Source organism: Lepus europaeus, chromosome 18 (assembly GCF_033115175.1).
Source record: "Lepus europaeus isolate LE1 chromosome 18, mLepTim1.pri, whole genome shotgun sequence".
NCBI classification, from domain to species: domain Eukaryota; kingdom Metazoa; phylum Chordata; class Mammalia; order Lagomorpha; family Leporidae; genus Lepus; species Lepus europaeus.
This window is the reverse complement of record NC_084844.1, coordinates 38,262,031-38,287,798: the sequence shown is the minus strand read 5'-3', so window position 1 is coordinate 38,287,798 and position 25,768 is coordinate 38,262,031. Positions and strand designations below refer to the sequence as shown.

The 25,768-nt window shown below is 51.7% G+C and overlaps 1 protein-coding gene across 2 annotated transcripts in view; it reads left to right on the top strand.

Annotated features, from left to right (window-relative positions):
* The window catches only part of LOC133777090 (C-C motif chemokine 4), a 140,936-nt gene extending 133,170 nt beyond the window's left edge, over window positions 1-7,766 (top strand). For both annotated transcript variants that reach the window (XM_062216518.1, XM_062216519.1), the window contains 3 exons: window positions 5,882-6,294; window positions 6,763-6,877; window positions 7,400-7,766. In XM_062216518.1, the coding sequence (XP_062072502.1) occupies window positions 6,219-6,294; window positions 6,763-6,877; window positions 7,400-7,487 (279 nt within the window). In that variant the 5' untranslated portion in view covers window positions 5,882-6,218 and the 3' untranslated portion in view covers window positions 7,488-7,766. The remainder of the gene's footprint in view (window positions 1-5,881; window positions 6,295-6,762; window positions 6,878-7,399) is intronic.
* The last annotated feature ends 18,002 nt before the right edge of the window (window positions 7,767-25,768 follow it).

The following is a 25,768-nucleotide window of genomic DNA, read 5'->3' as shown; positions in this document are numbered from 1 at the left end:
CTCCTAGGTGGTGTTGGCTGGAAGCAGCCAGCAGTCAATGTCATGGACCCTGCAGCACAAAGGGCCTTGGGATGTGTTTTAGTTGTTTATGGCCTCTCAGAAGCCCTGCCTTGGTCTGGCAGAGGAGCCTGGCTGGACAACCATCTACCATTGCCATTGCCACCACCACCACCGCCGCCCCGGACTGCTCTGCTTGTTGCCGCCTTATGTGCCCGGCCCCCCCGGTTCCGGCCCTGCTGCGCTGGTTTCCTTCCCATGGCTGGCACTGAGGCTCTACTTCCCCAGGATCAACATCACCTCTGTCCTTTGACAAGAGTGGCCCTGTGGGAGGGTTCTCGGGTAACGACACCCTTGTCTGGCCCAGGCTTAGCTTCCTTTGCCCGGGTAATGGGCCTCCCAGCTGGGTGGCAGCAGGCGGGGCCCCATCTTTCATGGCGGCAGGAACAACATCCTGGAGTCCCCCGGAGAGCCGAGGTCTCCTGGGCGCAGCCCTTTCTGTGTGCAGCCTGCCCCTGAGTTCTCCTGGCATCTGCTCTGCCCATCTCTGTGGCCAGTGGATCAAGGCGCACGTCCTGGTAGACGATTCAGTCTCCGACCCCTCCCTCTCCCTGCTGCATTCTCTGCCCGGCCAAAAGGGCCCTTCCTGCGAGCCTCAGCCCAGAGACCAGGGCGGCACCCTTGCCTCTCCCTCATCTGCATCTATTCAGTCAGCAGCTCTAGTCCACCCTGGAAATTAAGCGCATCAACCTCTCCCAGTTCCCACTCCTGCGTCCGAGGTCAGCGTGTTTCTCGCCATGACCTATAAGAGTGTCCCAGCCTGTGTTTTCCCCGTCTTGCCTCTCTGAATCGATCCCACCATGCAGCATCCAGTGTGATTTTGCAAAAGCTCAGATCCATCCCACTTCAATGCTCTTCACACCACTGCGCTGCCTCCAGCATTCAGTGGACGCTTCTCCTCTGTGACCCAAGCCGTGCCTGCCTCTTCGGGCCTCGTGGTTTGCCACATTCCCACCAACTTCCTGGAAACCAGGACTCAGCCCCTCGGAGCCACCTGCAGTTCCTTAAAAATGCAGGTCCCTGCCCTGCTTTGAATGAATGAAATGGGGACGTGGCAAAGCCAATTCCTGTTTTGCAAACCATGAGGCAGAGTCAAACACTAGAAGCACGGCCACAGCTTATGACCAACGCGAGGATTAGTATTTAGACCAGATCGGGAAAGCCCACTGTTAGATCCCCTGCATTTTCTAAGAAAAACGGAGAAATCCATGGACCCTGCCATTGAAGGACATGCAGAATGCATGATTACAAAGCTTTGAGAGGTTTTCACAAATGTGTGTAGCAAAGCTCATTTCCCTCTTCTCCAGCCAGATCGCCTTGGTTTTCTTTCCAAATCTGTGTGTAGCGTCTGTGTGTTCTTTGGTGGTTCCCTCCCTCTCTGCTTCGGTCTCCTTGTGTGTCAAGGGGGACAAGGTGGAAGACATTCATATCTATGGTGCACCTGGAGCATCATGGCTCATAGCAAGCACTATGTTGGGTGCTAGCTTCTGTGATCATTATTACTATTTTCTTAAAAGTTCATTTTACTTTTTATTTCTTAATTATTATTTTTAAATTGACACAAAATTATATCTATGGGTGCCATGCATGTTTCAATCCATGTCACACTGAATGGTATTCAAATAGGGTAAGCCTAGTTATCTCCTCCAACATTTAGCATTAAAATATTTATTTAAAGGGCAAAATGACAGGGAGAGGGAGAGGGAAAGGAAGAGAGAGAGAGAAAGATTGATTTTCCATCCACTAGTTCACCCCTCAAAAAGACTGCAATGTGCAGGGCTGGGCCAGGCCGAAGCCAGGAGACAGGAACTCCATCCAGGTCTGCCACGTGGGTGTAGGGGCCCAAACACGTGGGCCATCCTCCACTGCTTTCCATGCTCATTGGCGGCGAACTAGATCAGAAGTGGAGCAGCTGGGCTCAGACTGTTGCTTCAATACGGGATGCTAGTGTTGCCACAATGCCAGCCCCTTGTTTATTATTTCTCTGGGGTGAAAACACTCAAAATCCTTTCTTCTTGAAGTGGACATTTTATGCGTATTTAATGGAAGCCTCAGTAACTGCACCCCCACACTCTTCTTTGCCTAGCTGATCAGCCTTCAATTCTCAACTCAGTTGGAAGCCCCATTGGACTGAACTAAAAAGCAGATTTTGGTAGATCCATGTGATGCAATATGTATTCATTAATGTTATTTTTTGAATAATGCTTGAAGTTTTAATGCCATTGAAGGATGTTAGTTAACATAGTAAGATACACTAGCTCAGGAGAGAATATTAAGCAGAAAGGTACTAGGTACAGAAAGGTGGGTCATTTTTTTTCTCATTACAGCTTCCTGCATTTTCTAAATTTTATATAGTAACCATGCATATGAATATAAATTTTTCAATTCATTTCCTCACAATTTTTGGAAGACTTTGATGCTTCACTGCCACCATCTAAAGTGCACACACCCTCAACATGCGACACAGTACCTGTCACACAGTAGGTGCTCAATAAAGCTTTACTGGGTTCTTTTTTAAATTATTTATTTGAAATGGAGGCAGGGGAGATGGAGAGAAAGATATCTTCTGTCTGCTGGTTCACGTCCCAAGTGCCTGCCACAGTCAGGGCTGGACCAAGCCAAAGCCAGGAGACTGGAACTCAGTCCAGGTCTCCTACATGGGTGACAGGGACCCAGTCACTTGAGCCATCACTGCTGCCTCCCAGGGAGCACATTAGCAGGAAGCCGGATCCAAAGCAGAGCTAGGACTTGATCCAGGTGCTCTGATGTGGAACGTGGGCATCCCAAGTGTCTAGGTGACCACTGTGCCAAACTCCTGCCCCTTCTGAATTCTCTGGCTGGCACATTCCCTGTGACCTGCATGGAAGGAGGCTGGCAGCAAGTATGGAGGTACAATTTGAAGGAAGATACTTCCTAAGGAATACTGAGAGGTTTCTGAACTCACCGAACACTGGTGGGACTTCACCATTCTCTCTGGAATTTAGCACCCCCTAAAGTCACTGCTGTCTACCCTTGACGGCCCGAGAGCAGGCTGTGGCCCATGACTAAGGCCCATTTCCGCTTTGAGCGGTGTGGGCCTCCTTGCTCAGTGCCCAGGGTGCAGCAGACGGTACAGAGCTGCCTCAGCGGCTGCTGTCCTGCAGGCTCCTGCCTGAACTCTGCACGCTGGGCAGTTGTGTCCTCGTCTCTTTCATCCACTATCCAGTCTCTCCTCCGTATTGACAAAACCACGGGCTTTGCTTCCTCTTGGCTTATGATCTTGACAAGATGATCACAAAGGCCAGTTCATCTTGGCTTTCCAGTCCCCATATTTGCCCTCAAGTAATTCTCTCAGTCCAGGCGCTCCACAACCTAGAGGCAAGAGCTCTTGGCCCCAGTACTCAGTGGTGTCCCCAGCACTCGTGAACCTGGACACTCTCAGGCAAGAACAGGATGTCCAAACGGACCATCTGGATCTCAGGAGTTCTGTAGTCTCTTCTTAGAGATGCGATTAACATCAGAGTGGTCCCATGTGTGTAGCAGACATTCACAAATAAGAATCAGCAACTGGTAGAGGGAAAGCTTGGGCTGGAAGTCGGACTGCTTGTTGTATGGGCTCTGCCTCTAACAGCCCTCTCTGTGCCCCGGTTTCCCCACAGGAAATAGGAAATATTTCAGAGAGGAATGAGATGTGTTCTGAGGCTCGATCCAGTTCTGATTTTCAAGAATTCTTTCTTGTTCTTCTCTGAGGGTCCTCTATTGAGGTTAAGATTCCTACCTTCCAGACTCATCACCCGTCCTTGCCTACCATCGTTTTCCTGATGCCCCAGGGCAGATACCTTCATAATCCCAGCGCGGATCAAGGGGCACACACAGTGGGACTAAGACGTTCCTGGAACTATTTCTCTACAGCTGGGAGATGATCCTGCCCATCCCTAGGCTCCCAGATTCTTGGTTTCTACCCCTAATGTGTCGCTGACTTTATCCCACCTTGCAGATGGTTACTTCTGCCACCATCAACACCATCACCAGACCGACAACTCCCTGAGGGTAGAACTGGGCCTTCATTCAGCTCTGTCTGCCTTGATACACAGCAGATGACTAGCAAATCAACTTGAATGACAGTGCGGTGTACAAGGGAGTTTGTGCGAATCCAGGGGATGTGAGACAGCCTCTTTCCCTGAAGGCTAGGCTCCTGATGCATGAAGACAAAACCACATGAACCGGGGGAGACTGTGAGAGGTTCGGGCATACGTGAGGCATTAGAGCTGGGCGGGGGTTCTGGTGAACACAAGGCTGGGACACGCCACATGCTTCAATGACTCACTTTGTCCATAACCTGGATAAACTCATTGCTAGGTATCCAATCCCATTTTTATAGTAGAGGAGTCTTTTATGTGGATCTTCCAAACTTGATTCTTACCTATTTCTTTTTCTCTCTCTTTTTTTAAAAGATTTTATTTATTTATTTGACAGGTAGAGTTACAGACAGTGAGAGAAAAAGAGACAGAGGTCTTCCTTCCGTTGGTTCACCCCCCAAATGGCCGCTATAGCCGGCGCTGCACCGATCCGAAGCCAGGAGCCAGGTGCTTCTTCCTGGTCTCCCATGTGGATACAGGGCCCAAGCACTTGGGCCATCTCCACTGCCCTCCTGGGCCACAGCAGAGAGCTGACTGGAAGAGGGGCAACCAGGACTAGAACCTGGCGCCCATATGGGATGCTGGCACTGGTGGAGGATTAACAAAGTAAACCATGGTGCCGGCCCCTCTTTCTTTCTCTCTCTATTCTTTCTTTCCTTACTTTCTCCTTCTTAAAGGTTTGTTTATTTATTTGAAAGAGAGAGATGAGGGAGAGAGGGAGGGGGAGGGGGAGAGAGAGAGAGAGAAAGACAGAGAGAGAGAGAGAGATCATCCATCCATTGGTTCCCTCCCCAAATGCCTGCAACAGCTGGGGTTGAGTCAGGTCAAAGCTAGGAGCTCCAATCCCAGTCTCCCACGTGGGTGGCAGGAACCCAAGCACTTGAGCCATCACTGCTGTTTCCCAGGTGCATTAGCAGGAAGCTGGATTGGAAGTGGAGCAGCCAGGACTTAAAGCAGGCACCCTCGTATCGGATGCAGGTGTCCCAAGAGGTGGCTTAACCCACGGCACCACAATGTTCACCCCTCCTACTGATTTCTTTCTCCTGCTCTCTTCTTGCCCAAGAAAGTACCTTGAAACCTTCATTTCTTTTCCATTGAGGCTTGTTGTAGGACAGAGTAACCCACACCCTTTCCTTCCTGAAGGAAGTCCTAGTACAATGTGCCTTTGCGGTCAGTGTTTTCTCTGTGCTCGTGCTCTGACGTTCTGCAGACCACAGCATGGGAAGAGAATGGACTTGAGTCTCAGTTCAGATCTTGGCGCCGCCGCTCACTGCCTTGAGCTCACATCAGTGACCTGCTCTGGCATCCCCACAGTCCCGCTCAGGGCTAGGGCAGGGTTAGATAGAGTGTGTGTGAGGCGTCTTGTTCAGCACCTGGCACGTGAGAAATGTTCAACAAGGAGCTAGAATGTTCCTGAGTCGCTGTGCTGGGTCCTCTGTGCATCCAAGGCTGGGACATTAATGCTGAAGGGAACTGTAAGGCACTAGCGCCACCCAGCCCAGCAGAAGGCACAGCAATGGGACGTGGGAGTCCTGTCTCCTCCTCCTTCCTGGGGCCAGGCTTAAGGCCGACCTGGAAAGAATAAAATGAAACCTCCAGTGCCTTGGAGGTGCCAACTGCCGAGAGCAGCATGGTTCTTGTCTACAAGTCCTTCTAGAAGGTGTGAACGTGTCATCCTTCCTTTCCGGCTGCATCTCTGTCCCCAGTCTGGCCACTGCCTTTGGTGTACCACTTCCCCCTGAGGTACAGCCCACTTCTCCCCTCCGCCTCCCTCCTCTTCCTCCGTGATGACATCTCGCTGGTGGCAAGAAGCTGCAAGGAGCTCCTCACTCTCGGTTAGTTCCAGTTTCCTCATCGGCACCATGACATCATGTCTGCCGTGGAAATTCCACTCATCCTCCCGTGCCACCATCGCACTTCTTGGCCTCAGAGTTCCTATAAAGAGGGACTCCCGCCTCGGTAGCAGCACAGAACGCGGCCAGCTTCTGAAGCTCCTGGGCTCTGCAGCCTCTGCCCTGAGAAAGGCCCTCCTCCAGCCAGACCATGAAGCTCGGCGTGACCGTCCTCTCTGTCGCCCTGCTGGTGGCCGCCCTCTGCCCTCCTGCGCTCTCTGCGCCAAGTAAGTCTGCCCCTCAGCTGCCTCTTTTGGGATTCAACTGTAGGCAGAGCCCACTTTCCTTGCTGGGGCTGGCTTGACAGTGGGATCCGGGGAGAGGAGTCTCAAGAAGCCTGCTGCTGGGTGTAGCATCTGCTAGGCGTTCAGCAATATTCAGGTTCCTGTTGCCTTAAGAATTAGCAGCAGAGGAGGGGAAGTGTGGGCTAGAAGTCGGGCTAGTGCAATGAGCCTTCCCCTGAAGCAAGTCCCTGTCCCTCTCTGCCTGTCTCCCCCATGCTGTGACGAGAGTGCAGTGTGTTCTGAGTTCCAGTTCCAGTCTTCTAGAATTCTTTCTTGTCCTTTATTCAGACTGAGGCTCCCATCAGGGTGAGGGGAATGGACTTGGGGGCTCACACTTGGGGCCCCCCAGGGATGCTCAGGGAGCATTTACAACTTCATAGAGTTAGACCTCATGCTGGCCTCTCCTTCCAGTGGGCTCGGACCCCCCCACCTCCTGCTGTTTCTCGTACACCCTGCGGAAGCTTCCTCGTCACTTCGTGATAGATTACTACGAGACCAGCAGCCTCTGCTCCCAGCCAGCTGTGGTGTGAGTATCACCCCCGGACCATTCCAGAAGGGGCAGGGGGTTTGAGCAGTTCTCAGGGCTCAAGTCTGCCCCGACAGCAGTGAGGACTTAGGTCATGAGGTCACTCTGTGAGTCCTGAAGTTGGCTGCGTGGGAGCCGTAGGACAAGAAGGGGGTTCTTGGGAAGGAAGTGATCCAGAGGTCAGGAAACCAGGGAGAGGCAAACTGGTCACTGAGACATGAGCCGTCTCTTGCGTGTGGGAGAGTCATTGCTCAGGATGGTAGGGAATGGAGAGATACATCCATATGGATTCAAACCCATCCGTTCTAATCAGGGCATCCCCCGGGGTCACAGTTAAAGCCAGTGGGTGGGCGTTCCATGGAATCTGGTCTTAGCACCCACCCAGGAAGGATCCCATCATTACAGCTGCCCAACAAGAACCATGGTCAAGCAGAGGGCCAAGCCAACTGCTAGGTGAGGGCTAGCAGCAAGTGTCCTCGAGGGGCCCATGGGATTCTCACCTGTCTACTCCTTATTCTACAGATTCCAGACCAAAAAGGGCAGGCAAGTCTGTGCCAACCCTAGCGAGTCCTGGGTCCAGGAGTACGTGGATGACTTGGAACTGAACTGAGCCGCTCCAGGCTGGAAGTCTTCAGGGCAGTGCACCTGAGCCAGGACGCTTCTCAGTGAGACGCACCTGCTTCCTGTTCATGGCTCCTCTAGGGAGTCCCCGGCCCGCCTCTTAATTTAATCTATATTATGTGCTGTACTATGGTATTTGGTGGTCTTCCACTATCTATGTCTGTTTTGTCAAAGGACATGTGTCCCCTATGGGGATGGTCCACCATTGTTTCTCTGCTGTTGCGGATCCATGGAAAAGTTGATTCTATGTATTCTCATAATAAAACTTGAAAACATGGACACAGTTTCTTTGTGAGTTTAATTTGATTTGGGGTGAAGGGAATTACCTGGTTTGATTTGTAGGAATATATCCCAAAATATTAAGAAGCAGAAATGACGGAACTCTTTTTTTTTTTTTTAAAGATTTATTTTATTTATTTGAAACAGAGAGGGAGATACAGAGATCTTCCATCTTCTGGTTCACTTTTCAAATGGCCACAATGGCCAGGGATGGACCAGGCCAAGGCCAGGAGCCAGGAACTCCACCAGAGTCTCCCATGCGGGTGGCGGCATTTGGGCCATCTTCCACTGCTTTCTCAGGTGAATCAGCAGAGATCTGGATTGGACATGGAGCAGCCAGCACTCAAACCAGCACTCTAATTTGGGATGCCACTATGGCAAGTGGCAACTTAATCCTCTGTGTCACAACGCCAGCCCCAGTGACTGAATTCTTAGTACGTGCTCCAGGCTGAATGCTCGCAATATGTGGTCTCCCTTGACACTTTCCACAAGGATTTTTAGGCCCTGTGTGATAGGGACCATTGCTCTCGGGTTTGCAGATGGGGAAACAGAGGCACAGAAATGCTGAGGCTTGTAGGGTTGCTGGCTGAGTGCCAGGACAGGATGATCCCGGGGCAGCTGTGGCATGTGGGGTTGTCACTTCCACACCTTGTGGGGATGGTGTGAATGGAGCAGCCCCATAACAGAGGGAAGGGAAAGCAGCTCAGAGTCAGAAAAGTGACTTTGTCTCCTTGTCACTAGGAAAACCATCTCACCTTCCTGGGCCTCGGTATGGTGTGGAGACAACATCATCCACTTCGAAGGGCTCTCAGGAGATGTGTGAAGCACCTGCTGTGCAGCTGGGAGCCTGGGAGGTTCTCCCTGACTCTCTCACTTAAAGTGGGCACAGTGCGTGTCTTCACAGGGTTGTCATGAGGATCAGGTTGGAAATAGCTCTCCAAAGCCAGTGTGAAGGGACGTCTGGCATGGTCCTGGAGTGTCCCAGGAGTAGCCTAAAGCCACGCCTCTGAATAGTCCATCAGTCAGAGAGCTGGGATGGAATGACACATACCTCTCCCACTACCTGGGTCCACCGTCTCATGTTGGGGAAACTGAGAGCCGAGTGCAAGGAAGTGGCTGGCCAAAGGCCACTCTGTGTGTGTGTGTGGCATGGTAGGAATCCTGCCAGTGCCAGCTCCCTCACTGGCACCCCTTCCTGAGCTGCCTCCCTGATGAGTGCCTCTCTCCCCCGGAAGGTGGCTGTGAAATAAGGGGCCAGCACTGTGGTACAGCAGGTTAAAGCCCTGGTCTACCGCGTGGGCATCCCATGTGGGCATTGGTTTTAGTCCCGGCCGCTCCATTTCTGATTCAGTTCTCTGCTGTGGCCTGGGAAACAGCAGAAGATGGCCCAAGTACTTGGACCCCTACGCCCTCATTGGAGACCTGGAAGAAGCTCCTGGCTTCAGGCACAGCTCCGGCCATTGTTGCCATTTGGGGAGTGAACCAGTGGATGGAAGACCTCTCTCTCTCTCTCTCTCTCTCTCTCTCTGCCTCTGCCTCTGCCTTTCTGTGACTCTGCCTTTCAAATAAATTAATTAATTAATCTTTAAAAAAAAAAATAAAAGGCTAGAGGAGGCTGCTCTGAATATCATCTCGGCGTTCGCAGTCCCCTGCGAGGGCAGGATCGAGGCTCGCTTCTCAGTTCCCTCCCTTGGCTGCCCTCAGCCGCCTCCAGCCTCCCTGAGCCCCTGTGGAAACCTCCCTTAGGTTCTGCAGAGGCTGAGATGAGGAGGTCGGGAACAGGTGGACGGAGCTCCTGGCTCCTGGCTTCAGCCTGGCCCAGCCCCTCGCCGTTGTGGGTGTTTGGAGAGTGAACCAGGACATGGACAATCTCTGTCTCTGTCTCTCTTTCAAATAAACATACATTTTTTAAAAAATAGCATGACCATATGCTGCAGTGACTAAGATGCCACTTGGGATACCCGCGTCCCATATCAGATTGTCTTGTTTCAGTCTCAGTTCTGCTTCTGACTCCAGCTTCCTGCTAATCTCTGGGGAGACAGCAGTGATGGCTCAGGTACTTGGGTCTCTGTCACCCATGTGACCAACTCCTGTCTTTGCCTGGCCTAGCCACAGCTGTTGTGTGCATTTAAGGAGTGAAGCAGCATATGGGAGTTTCCCTCTCCCTCCCCTCCCCTCCCCTCCCCCCTCCCCTCCCCCTCCCCCCTTCTTCTCCCTCCCCCTCCCCCTCTCTATGCCTTTCAAACAAATAAAAAATAAGACAAAAAGATATGAGGAGCAGCCAGCAGCAAAGATCCTAGCTGGTCTTAACTTCTGTTTTCAGCTGCCACAACCTGAGCTGTCTAATATGTTAGCCCCTGGTTAGAGAGGCTATTTACATTTCAATAAAATTTAATTAAAATGTAAAACCTAGCTCCTCAGTTGCACTGGTCACATTTTCAGTGTTCAGTAACCACATGTGGCTGGTGGCTACCACGCTGAACAATGCAGACACTGAAGTGCCCATCACAGAGTGCTTCATGGAGTGGCACTGTTCTAGAATATTCTCAGGGCCTAAAGAAAGTGAAGGAAGGGGAGGTGAAGGGTATGAAGGGAGGGTAGCTTGGACTGTGGGTTTTTATTTTTTCTTTAAAGGCAGAGTTATAGAAAGACAGGGAAAGACAGAAAAATCTTCCATCCACACTGGTTCACTCCCCAGATGGCCACAATGGGCAGGGCTGGGCCAGACTGAACTCAGGAGCCCTGAGCCTCATCCAGGCCTCCCACGCAGGTGCAGGGCCCATGTGTTTGGGCCATCCTCTGCTGCTTTCCCAGGAACTTTAGCAGGGAACTGGATCAGACATGGAGCAGCTGGGACACGAATTGGTGCCTATATGGGATGACGGCACTGCAGGTAGAACCTTGACCCCCTGCACCGTAGCGCCAGCCCCAGGCTGTGAGTTTAAGAAGGACGCATAAGCCTACTGGGAGGGGTTGGGATGAGAAAGAGAACAGGTGATCCCCACACCTGTGCTGTGAACAGCAGCCCCCAGATGTCTACACCCTGAGTAGGCGTTTGGTGCTATGTTTGGGACTCTGCTTAGGATGGTCACATCCCACACCAGCGTGCCTGGGTTTGGGTGCTGACTCAGCTCCTGCTTCCAGGTTCCTGCTGGTGCAGGCCCTGCGAGGCAACAGTCTTGGCTCTAGTGGTTGGGTCCCTTTGTCCATGTGGGAGACTCACATTGGGTGCTGGGCTCTTGGTGTCAGCCTGACTCAGCTGTGGCTGCTGCAGACACTTGGGGAATAATCCAGCAGGTGGAAATCTCTCTGTCTATCTTTGTCTGCCTGTCTCCCTTTCAAATAAAACGTGAAAATGAATGAATTCAAATTAGAATTGTAAAGAGGGCCGGCGCCGTGGCTCAACAGGCTAATCCTCCGCCTTGCGGCGCTGGCACCCCGGGTTCTAGTCCCTGTCGGGGTGCCAGATTCTGTCCCAGTTGTCCCTCTTCCAGGCCAGCTCTCTGCTGTGGCCCGGGAAGGCAGTGGAGGATGGCCCAAGTGCTTGGGCCCTGCACCCCATGGGAGACCAGGAGAAGCACCTGGCTCCTGCCTTCAGATCAGCACAGTGCGCCGGCCGCGGCGGCCATTGGAGGGTGAACCAACGGCAAAAAGGAAGACCTTTTTCTCTGTCTCTCTCTCTCACTGTCCACTCTGCCTGTCAAAAAAAAAAAAAAAAAAAAGAATTGAAAAGAAACTGTATCCTAATCGCCAGAACCTGTGTGTGTTGCTGATGGCCACGGGACTTTGCAGCTAGAATCCAGCGAGGTTCCTGAGAGGGAGGAGGTTGCCCTGGGGCGTCTGTCTGGCTCTAAAGGCAGCCAGGTGTCTGTATGAGACAAGAGGGAGATTCGGAGACAGAAGAGTTTCCAATTTCTCCATGGCCCCAGAGCGAGAGCAGCCCAGTGAGGCTGATTTCAGGCTTCTGACCTCTGGAGCTTGGCGGGGATCCACGTGTGTTGTTGAGGACAGTCTGTGGTAGCTTGTCACAGCAGCCACGGAAGCTCACACATGGCTAACTCAAGAGTCCCAGGGATCCCCTAGAGCTGTGTGCAGGACGAATGGGACATTGCGAAGCCAGACTTGCCTGCAGGAGAACCCAGGCGGGGGGAGGACACCCTGAAGGAGATGGACTCTCACGGGGACAGGCAGCACAAGGGGAGGTGCTGATGTGGACATCAGCAGCTGAGTGCAAGGGCTGGGGCCTTACGGGGAGCCGAGAGCCTCAGCGTCTCTGCCTCTCACATCTCAGGCGAAGCCGCGGCGCCGCCTCCACCTGCCCTGGTGTCATTGCTAAGTGGCAGGCCAGGGTCAGGGCCATAATCTCACGGTGGAGCCCTTTCCCTCCCCCCCCCCCCCCCCCCCCCGACAAACTGGAAGGGAAGAGCTCAGATCCAGGGTCAGGATCACGGGGAAGCCTGCAGGCGGCCGGGCCACATTCATGAAGAGAGCGCTCCGCCTGGGGAATACCACAGCCTGCGTGGAGTCCTTGCAGTGGGGCCATGCGGGCTTTCACCGCTTGCACAACCTGAGACTTTGTTCTCTCCTTCCTCCACTCGTCACACAACCCCCTCCCCCACCCTGCGCCCAGAAAGCTGGTCTCTGCTGACTCAACTCCCCGCTGGGCTTCTCCAGAGCCAGAGGAAGTGGCAGGCCAAGCAAAGGGAACCGTGGTTTAGGGAGCAACTTCTAGGAGCTAGGGTGGGTGGTCCTTCCTCCTCTCCTGCAGTGTCTCTGCCCCTACATCCACTCTCCTGATGGGAGGGAGTCTTTTCCATCTGCACCATTCATGCAAACTTTCTATGCTTTTCTTGCTGCCTGCTCCTGTCTAGAACCTTCTACAGGACTCCCGTGGACATAGGCATTTTTCTCCTAAGAGGCCAGGAGCGGAGTGAGAAGAGACAGGGACTTGGCCGGTGCTGCGGCTCACTTGGCTAATCCTCCACCTGTGGCACCAGCACCCCGGGTTCTAGTCACAGTTGGGGTGCCGGGTACTAGTCCTGGTTGCCCCTCTTCCAGTCCAGCTCTCTGCCGTGGCCTGGGAGGGCAGTGGAGGATGGCCCAAGTGCTTGGGTCCCTGCACCTGCATGGGAGACTGGGAGGAAGTACCCGGTTCCTGGCTTCGGATCGGTGCACTGTGCCGGCTGTAGTGGCCATTAGGGGAGTGAACCAACGGAAGGAAGACCTTTCTCTCTGTCTCTCTCTCTCTCACTGTCTAACTCTGCCTGGCAAAAAAATAAAAAAATAAAAAATAAAAGAAAGAAGAGACAGGGACCAAGGAAGTAAAATGAGGAAGCCGAGGATGGTGACAAAACCCACAGTTCTTCCCGGTGGCTGAGTCCCGTGGTCATGGTACAGTCCCAAGCTGCATTCCACACCCCGTCTCCAGCCCCTGGGGACTTTCCCTCACTCTCGTCTCCACTTGTTCTCCCTCCTAAATGTCCCCCGTAGGCGGTCAGGAGGCCTGCTTGCCCCAGTTCTGCTCACCAAGGACAAAGCAGGCTTCCCCGTCACTCCCTTCTCCCAGCATCCCTGGGTTCTGCCTCTGCGTCTCTTTCTGTAAGATCCGGTAAATGGGCTAGGGAAAAGGGCAGCCTTCATGCCCGGGCCGCACAGCACACTTAGTGTTTCCCAGGAGCCAGGCTTGCTCCTTAGCTCACCCACACAGTGCTGTCTCTAGGAATTCTCAGGATAGAGCAGGCTGGGTCAGAGGCCACCAATACTCGGGATGGAGCCACCTCTCAGCCAGCGTGCCGTCTTTGCACATTGAGACTCCACTACCTACCGCAGAGGGAGCTTTATTACCTTGCCGGTGTTGTTGCTTCTCTAATCCTGATTTCTAGGAAGTTCAGATAAACAGCTGAGTTTCAACTTGGCCACATGGAACTTGAGCGTGAGCGACTCCATGTCGATCTCTAGCCTGGTCTGCGGGGGCCTGGTGCAGGCGTCACTGAGAGGGAGGTTGTGGTGGGGATGTAGGGAGCTAGGGGAGGAGCTGAGAGTGGACGGCTTCAGCCGAGCTGCTGTCCCTCAGCTCCCTGCTGAGCCGTGGTGGTTTGACAGCCGAGGGAGAGCTGTGGTTGGCCCATTCAACAGCCTGGCCTGACCAGCATGGCGAGTCCCCTTCTGTGCACCGCCCAAGCTCCCTTCCCTGTCTGTGCGCTGGACAGGCCCAGCTCCCGGGCACTGGCAAACCCTGACCCTTTCTGAGTAGTGGCAACCACAAGTTCCACGTGTCACAAACGTTAAACCAGTGCTGGCTGCAGGATGTGTCTCCCAGTAAGATTCCATGAGGGACACTTTCATTCCCCTCAGGCACCTGGGGCCACCACACTTCCAATGTTTAATAACAAGGGCAGAAAATGGGTGGGGCCTGAGCCCGCCCCAGACTCCTCCCTCTTTGAACAGTCAATTGGGCTCCACCCCAGGCATCACTCCCTACAATCTCTGGGGTATAAAGGGAAGGCCTAACCTTGGCGAGGGGGCGTTTTTCTTTGTTGAGGGCTTTTCCACTGTTGGATGTTTTTCCTTGGTGAGGGACTTTTCCTTGGGGCCTTTGCATTTTTGGCTATCTGTTCATGCACTATTTTTTTTTTTCTTTTTTAAAGGATTTGTTTATTTATTTGTGAGGCAGAATTACAGAGAGAGGAGAAACAGATATCTTCCTTCCACTGGTTCACTCCCCAAATGGCCACAACAGCCAGAGCTGAGCCTATCCGAAGCCAGGAGCCAGGATCTTCCAGGTCTATGTGGGTGCAGGGGCCCAAACACTTGGACCATCTTCCACTGCTTTCCCAGCCCATCAGCAGGGAGCTGAATCAGAAGAGGCGCAGCCAGGACACAAACTGGTGCTCATGCGGGATGCCAATGCCGCAGGCGGAGGCTAAACCCACTATACCACAACACCGGCTCCTACTTGGTTCTTGAGATTGTAGCCTTACCCTGTGTCACTCCTCAATTTAATGAGTTAAACTTTAGCAAGGAGTTGATTTGTAATCACCAAATGGAAGACAGAGGAACTGTTAAGGAGGCAGACACGCTGGGGCCGAATCAAATCTCCATAGAAGGCCTTAGGGATAAGGGCTCAGCTTCAACTCCTAGAGAAAGGAGCTGGAAGCAAGGGGCAGAAGGACACCTGGCTGCACCGTATGGGACCCCCTCCCCCAGAACAGAACCCTGTCCACAGATAGCCCTCAGGGGATTGAAGGAACCAAACAGCCATGACCTAGAGTCCCATGGGCTTCATTAAACAAGGATTTCTCACTCCCTCTTCCCCTGCACCATCAAAGGTGTGAGTAGGCAGGGAGTTGGTTAGCTCTAGGTGAGCTGACATTCTTGCCAGTCCTGCAGTATAATTTCTCTCTTTACCTGTTGGGCTAAAACGCTCACCTTCCCAGGATGCACCTGTGCCTCATCTGGGACCAGGAAAGAGGAGAAGCCATGCTGACCACATGATACTAAACTCCATGTGGAGGTGCCATAAACATCCCAGGTGGCTTCACGCACGCTAGGACCCACGCTGTTTGTATTTTCAGTTAAGGCGTGAATCGGAAAGTACCAGCTCCTGCCCTGGACTGATTAGGAGTTAGGGTACAATAGCAACCCCTGCAGCAACTTTGGCCCCAGCCCTGTTCTTCCAGTTCAGCGTTGATGTCTGGGAAGCACCCACCCCGCCTCCCGTGGCCTTATCAACTGGCTGGGGTCCAGGTCGTGTCCAGGGAGGATTGCCTGACACTCTTAGAATCACTGGGTGTTATGGAGGCCAGCGTGCTGAGGATCCGTGTTGGACAAGCAAACCCTTATTTTAGAGGGGAAATTTTAACCGGGAAATACCTGGTCTCCAAGCCTCTGCTGACTTCCATTACCTTTCCACCTGCTTCTCCCATTTGGCCGGCCGAGCTTCAGTCTCCCATACCTGCTGTCGGTATCCTAACACCACGTTTGCTTCTCATACAGCACATCTCATAGTCCGATGTCCTACACCTGCTATGGGGCTTGTATTGCAAAGTCTGTATCTTATACATCCTCACATCCCCTCCGCCACCACCCTCCCTAGAACAGCAACGTGAAGGCAGGCCAGAGCGTGACCAAAGGCTTCCTCTTGTGCAGCTCTGTGTGCACCTGAGCCTCTTCTGCTCCGGGCTCCAACACAGGGGCGCCAGGATTTCTCCCCTAGGACTCTCACTGTCTTCACATCCACTGTGCCGGGCTCCAGGAGACACCCACGGGAGGTGTGAGTGACCTCATGAGGGGGAAGCAGGATTGCCTCACCAGGTGCTGACCTCCTCGCCCAGAGGGGACGGCCACGCTGTGGTTGAGCCTGGATTTCACAGCTAAGGGAACAGACGGTTGGACAGTGCTCCTTTGTGTGGAGGAACCCTGCCTGCCCTCATGGCCTCGTCCCCTAACCTACGTCATTGGGAAATCCTGTGAACCCCTTTTCCTCCTTACACTTGGGAGCTGGCTGATGGCAGGAGCATGTCGTCTCAAGAAAACTCCTGCAGTTCAGGCTGGCCCCTGTCACCAGGTCCCCTCTGCCGAGGCAGGGGATGGCTCTTTGATCAGGGCTGTGTTCGCTGGAAGTTCCTCCCAGCCTATTGTTCTCTGTGGCTCCTTGGGAGGGACTCCATAGCCTACTGTTCCATGGCTCTTTACTTTTTTAAAAAAATATTTATTTATTTGAGAGGCAGAGTTACACAGAAAGAGGTAGAGTTAGAGAGAAACGTCTTCCATCTACTTGTTCACGCCCCAAATGCCTGCAACAGCCGGAGCTGTGCTGATCCGAAGCCAGGAGCCAAGAGCTTCCTTGGGGTCTTCCCACATGGGTGCATGGGCCCAAGGACTTGGCTTCCATGGCTCTTGACTTCAGGTTCTGGGCTCCACCCTCTAAGAAGTCCTTCTTTGCCTATGGGAAATAACAGTTCATGCTTGTACCTGACTAGCCAGGCAGAACAGGCAACGTAGGTGTCCTGAGACTGATATTATACTGCAAAATTGGCCCTTGGCTGGCCCTGGGAACTTGACTACTAAACAGCTCCTTACACTGATACAGGAACCCCCTGTATAATGGTGGCTCTCTGTGCCTAGACGTTAGTGACAATAATGTGGTGTTTGTGAAACACATGCTTTCCTCCTGGGAGTCTGCGATGTGGGCCCTGCCAGGTAGAAAGGCTGTCCATGTGACTGGCCCCCACACAAACCTTGGACTCGTAGGCTCCGGAAAACTTCCCTGGTAATCAGCACTTGGCATGAGTTGTCAAGCTCATCACAACAGGAATTCAGGTATTCCTAGGTGACCCTTGCCGGGAGGGGACTCTTGGAAGCTGGCGCCTGGTTTCCTCCAGACTTCACCCCATTAACCTTTCCCTCTGCTGGTCTTGCTTTGGATCCAATGGCTGAATTCAAACAGAGCCCTGAGGGTGGCTGCATGCTGAGTCCTGGGGGTTCTCCTGGCAAAGCACTGGTCTTGGGAACCCAGAAAACAACAGCTTTTTCTGTCCCCTCTGCAGACACTTGGGGGCCAGAAGGTCTCTCGTCATTTTGACTGTATTAGGCCCTTGTAATCCAGGTGGTAGGGCTTTGATCAGGACAGTTCTCTTTAAAACCTCAAAGGGTTTCCTATGAAATGATTCAGGTTCTCTCCATGACCCAAAAGTGTCTACCACAATTCTTTCGCAAACAGATCTCTCTGTATGTTTGAATGTTTAGGCTTCTGCTGAAAAATTTTAGGAGGTGTTTTGTGTAGCTCAAAGTATCTACTAATAACCATCTTGAAACTTGCAGAGGCCTTAACAAAATGTCTTACAGCAGCCACCCTTCTTGTTAAATCTTTTCCTGCAGGCTTTAGACACAACAGATGAGAAACAGTTATTTTCTCAATTAGAAATTCTTGCCCTTCCTGTCTTCCAATTCCTGTTTGAAAATGTGACAGTTCTTTCATCAGCTCGCCTTTCTCTGTCTTAGTCTACTCAGGCTTCTGTAACAAGACACCATGCACGGGTGCTTATGCACAGTGGAACTTCCTGTCCTCACAGTTCTGGAACCTTAAAGGAAGGCCAGGATGGCAGCACGGCCAGGTTCGGAGGAGGGCTCCCTTCTGGGCCGTCTTCCTGCCGTGGCCCCACGTGGTGGGGTGGGCAGCCTCGCTCTCGTGAACCTGTTTTATAATCCCATTCCTGAGAGTTCCACCCTCACAGTCTAATCACCCTCTGAAAGCCTCCACCTCCTAACACCATCACATGGATGATGAGTTCAGCGTATGTGTTTACAGAGGACACAACAATGCAAATCAAAACATTTCTTGCAAGCGATCACAGGCAGTCACGAGAAGCCAACATCTTCTAGATTCTTCCAGAAGTCATCTTGCTAAGGTTGCAAGTTCATTAAGTAAATTTCCCATTTCCCAAGGAATCACAAATATTTTGCCAAGCAAGGTACCTCTTTTTTCTCCTTGTAATGCAACATATGCCATGGCACACGTGTGCAGCCCCAATGTCCTCTTGCCTCAACAGACTGGGTACAGACTGAGGTTTCGTTCAGTTGACGCTTAAATTTTGCTGTGAGTAGATCTCCTGTCACACCAGTCTTGCCCCTCTCTAGCCCTTAGTCTTATACTCATATTTTGGACATCGCTATGGATGGTTCACAAATGCTCAAAAACATGCTAGAGGCATAGGTACAGTGGTCTCTTGTGATGCTGGGCAGCAACATGAGCTACAGCCTCCAGTCTGTCCCATGACCACAGGGAGAAGCAACCCACACTCTAACGTGAGTGATGCTGCTTAGTATGGTGCCCAGGAGGTTGGGTGTATTCAATGCATCTTCCGTTTATCATGGGAGCCACCAAGCTATAAGTCTATTGTAGGGTGAGGAACAGCTTTACATGTGAATGTAGCCTTCTTGGGTAGTTAAAAGGCTCACAGTAATGTTCCCTATTCTGGAAAAAGCCTCAGTGGCCACATTTGCACAAAGTGACACTGCCCCCTTGATATTAGGTGAGTGGTCCAAATGTATAACGATTGTTCCAAAAACTTCATGGAAAATGCATATTGTGAGAAAGCTATGCAAGGATTTCATTTATTTTTCACATCGGTATAAATGAATCTATTATTTTTCTATGAATTTCATGAACTGTTCTCTTAGACTTTTTAAAAAAGATTTATTTATTTATTTATTTGAAGGTCAGAGTTACACAGAGAAAGAAGGAGAGGCAGAGACAGAGAGGTCTTCCATCTGCTGGTTCACTCCCCAGTTGGCCACAGTGGCTGGAGCTGTGCCAATCTGAAGCAGGAGCTTAGAGCTTCTTCCAAGGTTTCCCATGCAGGTGATATCAGGTGTTGGGTCATCTCCTGCTTTCCCAGACCACAGCAGAGAGCTGGATTGGAAGTGGAGCAGCCGGGACTCAAACTGGTGTCCATATGGGACGCCGGCACTGCAGGCAGCAGCTTTACCCATTACACCACATCACTGGTGTTCCTCATAGACTTTTTTAAAAAAAGATTTATTTTATTTATTTGAAAGAGTTCTGGAGAGAGAGGAAGAGACAGAGAGAGAGAGGAAGAGAAATCCTCCAGCCACTGGTTCACTTCCCAGATGGTAGCGTGTTCTGGGGTTGGATCAGGCCAAAGCCAGGAGCCAGAACTTCACCCATGTCTCCTACACGGATGGCAGGGGCCTGAGCAGGGACCATCTTCCACTGTTTTTTTCAGGGCCATTAGCAGGGAGCTGGATTGTAAGAGGAGCAGCTGGGACATGAACTGGCGCCCATATGGGATGCCAGCACTGCAGGCAGCGGCTTTACCAGCTACACCACAGCACCAGCACCCTCGTAGACTTTGGATTCTGTGTGATGTTTTTCCATCCTAGAGTTGTGAAACATGGAGTGGAGAGACACAGAGACTGGCCGCCATTGGCCTGAGTTACATAACTGCAGCATCCTTGGAGACAGTGGCGTGCATCATCAGGCTCTGTGGTCCCCTGGGTTCTGGGAGCCACATAAACCAGGGGATGACAGTTAACTAGCATCCGGCATTCACAGGTCCTTCCACATGCACTGTCTCACTTTACACTCGTTGTGTCGTCATAGTCAGGTAAGTCTTAGTATCATGACTTTACAGATGAATGGACAGAGGGGTCGCGAAGGTAGACGACCTGTCCAACATTTACCCTCTTAACGGGTGGGAGAAGCAGTTTTCCCTCCAGGTCTCCTTGGCTTTATAATATACGATATGTCTGCAATATGCATATACGATATGCTGTGTATACTACACTGTCCCTCTGTACAGGGACGAAGGAGAGGCGATAGCCACCCCTCTGGCAGGGTTTCCCTGGTCAATGCTAAGGCCTCAACAGAAAGGTTTCATACTTTTAAAATTTATTTAGTTATTCATTTGAGAGAGGGAGAGATCAACCTTCCACCTGCTGGTTCATCCCACAAATGTCTGCCACCATCAGGGCTGGTCCAGGCCTAAGCCGAGAACCTGGAACTCATTCCAGATCTCCCATGTGGGTGGCAGGGACCCAAGTCCTTGGGCCTTCACCTGCTGCCTCCCAGGGTGTGCGTTAGCAGGAAGCTGGAATCAGAAGTGGCCACAGGACTCAAACCCAGAGACTGATATGGGGTGCGGGCATCCCAAGGGGCATCTTAACTACTGCACCAAAGGCCCACCCGCTGTGCTTCATACTTAACCCAAGGACGTGAAGGAGTAGAAGGGGCAGAGCCTGAGCCTTTGCTCTTCCCACGCAGTCACAGGCAAGCAGGTCCACAAACTTAAAAGGAGTCCCTTGGGATGCCCGCCTGCTCACCCACCTTTACATTTCTAAAAAGAAAGGATTGTGCTCACTCGGTCAGCTCGGTCAGAGCCCTTCACGGTGGCCTCCTCGCCCCTAGTAGCCCACACATGTGGCTTGCTGGCCTCCAGTACTCCCCAGTGTGCACAGCGTTGGCAGAACTGGCTTTTGCTTGCTGTGAGAGCAGGCACGCGCCTGCGTATGTTGAGGGCTACAGGATCCTGACTCTGTCAATCTGACCTGGCCAGGTTGCTGGTTCTTCCCACCCACCAGTCACTCCTGGACTCTCACAGTACAGCTGCAGCACCACCATCACCTCCATAGCCACCCCTCCCCTTTGCTCCAGTGGCCCCAGTAACTTCCTGGTGGACAGTCCACTCCATGTCCCCGACGGCCAGCCTCCCTGTGAGCTCTGCGGGTTGCGCTCACTCCTCCTGAGGCTTCTCTAACACCTCGGCTCTTCCTTTGCTGTGCCTTTTGCTTTCTCGGACATCACAGCCAGCGAGGATTTCTCTGGCACCCTCCCTCCCATGTAATTTGTCATTAGACACCATCACCCCTTCTTGCAAAATGTGTCTTATGTCCCTTCCATTCCCACTGCCACCACCCTGAGCACATTCCTGGACCGCTGCGATCTCTCTCTCTAGCTGGTTCTGTGCATGCATGGGAAGTTGCTCTTCCCAAAGTGCAGCTGTGATTAGGCTGCTAATCACCTTGAAATGTGAAGCTGCCCTCCTGCAAGCCCTTGCAAGCCCCCTTTGGGTGGCTGCTTCTACCACGAAGATCCTCGACACACTCAGTTGTTCCAGATGAGAGCAGAGTTTTTGGAAACTTCAGTGTGACAGGAATTACCTGGGGGTCCCGTTAAAAACGCAGATTCTGGTTTTGTGCATCTGGGCCGGAGCCCAAGGTTCTGCATTCTTACCACGTCTCTGGTGGTGCCAACACTTCTGGTCCACGTGGACCCCATTTTGGTAGGAAGGTCTCTCCTGTACACAGGATCACCCACGGAGCTTTGAACACACACCAGTGCAGTGTCCCACGCCAGGTCAGTCCCACCAGGCTCTCAAAGTCACCGGCCACGAAATCCCCACAACAAATTCCACCACCTTAAAACACAGCTCAGTGGTTTGCTGGTTGGTTGGTTGGTTGGCTGGCTGGTGGTTTTGTGTGTTCCCCATGCTGGGCAACCGTCACCTCTAACTGCACACGGTCTCCATGGCTCCACCAGGAAATCCCCCACGGGCACGGAGCCACTCCCCATTCCCACCTCCCCTCCACTGCCTGGCAACCACCAATCTCCATTCTGTGGCTTTCCTAGTCCTCACAGTTCATATTAGGGGAATCATACAATACGCAGCCTTTGTGTCTGGCTCCTTCCAATATTTTCTTTTTAAAAAAATTCCACCTTCATCTTTCATATTTTCGTCTGAAGCTGGCTCTGCCTCCATGAAAGATATACATATAAAGGGGAAGGGGGGTTAATTTCTCTTCTCTCCTCTCTTTTAAAAGACTTATTTTGTTTATTTGAAAGGCAGAGTGATAGAAAGGGAGAGACAGAGAGAAAAAGAGAGAGAGAGAGAGATATCTTCTATTTGCTAGTTCACTCTCCAAGTGGCTGTAACAGCCAGAGCTGGCCCGGGCTGAAGCCAGAAGCCAGGAACTCCATCCGGGTCTCCCATAGGGTGGTAGGGCACCAAATAGTTGGGCCATCTTCTTTTGCTTTTCAAGGTGCATTAGCAGGGAGCTGGATCTGAAGCAGTGCAGCCAGTACTCAAACCAGCACTTCAGTATGGGATACTAGCATTGCTTAACTCACTGCACAACACCGGCCTCATTCTTTGAATATTTTCAGAGTTCATCTGTGTTATGTTCTGTCAGTATTTTGTGGGTTTTTTTTTTTTGTGTGTGTGTGAGTGAATAACATTCCATTGCATAAATTAAACCACATATTACTTTTTTAAATGAAGATTTGTTTTATTTATTTCAAAGAGTTACAGAGAGAGAGAGGTGGAGCCAGAGAGAAAGAGAGGTCTTCCATCTGCTTGTTCACTCCCCAAATGACTGCAATGGCCAAAAATGAGCTGATTAGGAACCAGGAGCCTCCTCTGGGTCTCCCACATGGGTGCAGAGGCCCAAGGACTTGGGCCATCCTCTACTGCCTTCCCAGGCCATAGCAGAGAGCTGGATAGATGTGGAGAAGCCGGGAATCGAACAGGTGCCCACATGGGATGCCAACACTGCAAGTGGCAACTTTACCCGCTACACCACAGCGCCAGCCCCACATATTACTTTTATATTCATCAGTTGATGGACAGATTTTTTTCCCACTTTTTGGCTACTGTGAAATTATTCTATTATGAATATTTATGTACCAATTTTTGTGTGAACATGTTTTCCCATTCTCATGGGTATACATGTATAGGAGTGGGATTGCTGGGTCATGTGATGACTTTTTCTAAACCTTTCTCCATCCCTCTGTCCCTGCTACTCTCCTCAGCCTCAGGTAGCCACCATTCTACTCCCAACTTCTACAAGATTATTATGACGATTATTATTATTATTATTAGGATTCCACATATGAGTAAGATCATGTAGTATTTGTCTTTCTTTGCTAGGCTAATTTCACTTAACATAAGGACCTCTGTGTTGTAGCAAATGACAGGATTTCATTCTTTTTATGGCTGAGTAGTATTCCACTGAATAGGGCTCGCAATGTCTTTATCCAGTCGCTGGTCAGTGAACACTTACGTAGTTTCCGTTTCCGGGCTCCTGTGAGTGGTGCTGCAGAAAACGTGGGAGGCAGATGCCTTTGAGAGATTGATTTCATTTCCTTTATATTCCCCACAAAGAACCTGGTGAATCATGTGATAGCTCAATTTGCAGTTTTTTGAGGAAACTCTGCACTGTTTTCCACACGTACTGATTTACTAATTCCCACCAGCGGCGTACAAGGGCCCCCTTCTTTCCACATTCGCACCATCTCTTGTTATCGTTCATGTTTTTGAAAGCAGCCATCTATCTGGAGTCAGGTGAAACCGTGTTGTGATTCTGGTTGGCATTTCTTTCCTTGATGATGAGGGATGTGTGTATTTTCTTAAACCCATTGCCCCCTTGGCAGGGTTCTTTTGGAAAATGTCTCTTCAGGTCTGTTGCCCATTTTATCCTTGGAATGTGTGTTCCTGTGATATTGAATTGAATTCCCTATATATTCTGGTTATGAACCCATTACCAGATGCCTAGCTGCTAAATATTTTCTCCTGTTTTTTGTCTCTTCACTCTGTTGATTATTTTGTTTGCTGTGTAGGAGTTTCTGGTTTGAGGGGATTCTGCATGTCTATTTTTGTCTTTGTTTTCTTTCTTTCTTTCTTTCTTTCTTTCTTTCTTTCTTTCTTTCTTTCTTTCTTTCTTTTTTTTTTTGACAGGCAGAGTGGATAGTGAGAGAGAGAGACAGAGAGAAAGGTCTTCCTTTTTGCCATTGGTTCACCCTCCAATGGCCGCTGCGGACAGCGCATCTCGCTGATCCGAAGCCAGGAGCCAGGTGCTTCTCCTGGTCTCCCATGGGGTGCAGGGCCCAAGCACTTGGGCCACCCTCCACTGCCTTCCCGGGCCATAGCAGAGAGCTGGCCTGGAAGAGGGGCAACCGAGATAGAATCCAGCGCCCTGACCGGGACTAGAACCTGGTGTGCCGGCGCCGCAAGGCGGAGGATAAGCCTATTGAGCCACGGCGCCGGCCCCATTTTTGTCTTTGTTTTCTATGCTTTTAGGTTATTACTCATTAACTCCTGTCCATTTTAACGTCCTGAGGTGTCCTCCCGTTTCCTTCCAGTAGTTTCATAGCTTCAATCCTTATTAATGCATTTTGAGTTGATTTTTTTAGTCTAGTAAAAGATAAGGGTTTGCTTACAGAGGTGGGTCTGGGGGAAGGTCGTTTGGTCACTGGGGGCTCTCGTGAGAAGGTTGCTCACCTAAGCAGAGTTCAGCCACGCTCTCTCTGCTCCCTGGATTGCCACGCGATTCTTCCTCCCCATCCATTCTACCATTTCCGGGCTTCCACCAGCACCAGAGTAGTGGGGACCTCCAATCTTGAAGTGGGAACCTCCAAAGTATAAGCTGAGATAGCTTTGTTTCCTCTCTGGAAGTGCGAAGTAACAAAAAGCTGAAATACAGGTGAGCTCATGATTCCTGAAAGTCCTCGGGGCTTGTTAGCTTGTGACACCACCCTCACACTGAAAGGTTAGGGACTGTTTCCAGTATGCATCACCTGGCTTTGGGGCTGCCTGCCAGAAATTCTGCTTGTTTTGTCTGAACTTGCAGACACTTCTGCTACTTCAGCACCAGATGGCGCTCTTGGGTGGGCTGCCAGTCTGCTATGGGAGTATTGTCACTGCTTCAGCACTGGTGGGTGCCCCTGGCTCTTCCCAACTGTACAGGGCTGTTCAGAAAGAACTGCTAGGGGCTGGGGCTGGGAGCACTGGCCTGGGGACAAAGGCCTTTGGGCTGGGTGCTAGGTCCCACCACACCAGGCCTGGCATCCAACTCCGTGGCAAAGCCTTGTGCTAACTATCCCACCCTACTCCCTTGTGGCTCTGCTGCCTGCCAGGGCTGGGAAAGGGGTGGCCGGCCATAGCTACGTGGCTAAGGAGGAGCCAAAGTTTCAATCTGCCCTCTGCTGGTTCACACCCCAAATGCCTGCAATGGTTGGGGCGGGGCCAGGCCAAAGCCAGGAGCCAGGAGCTCAATTGGGTGGCAGAAACCCAATCACTTGAGCCATCACTGTTTTCTCCAAAGGATCAGGGTGCAGGCACTGGCCTGAGGGCACTGGATTTTACCGCGGTGGACCTCTGGAGCGCTGCTTAGAAGTGGGGAGGGGCGGCCCGCACTGTAGTGTTATACTAAAACCTGGCGCTGCGGCCTCTCGTCTGGCTTTCCCAGCTCTCGTGCAGGTGGCTCGTGCCTGAACCGCTCGCTCTCCAAGCCGGTGTCTCCGTGGGGAGAGGATCGCTGGGGTGTCTTACACAGCCACTGTCTTCACTTTTCTTCAACTTTTTGCCACGCTGTTTCCCAGAGAGGCCACACCACTTTACTTTCCCGGCAGCAGTAAATGAGGATCCCAGTTGCTCCAGTCCCTGACTTTTCTTATCACAGCCACCCTCATGGACC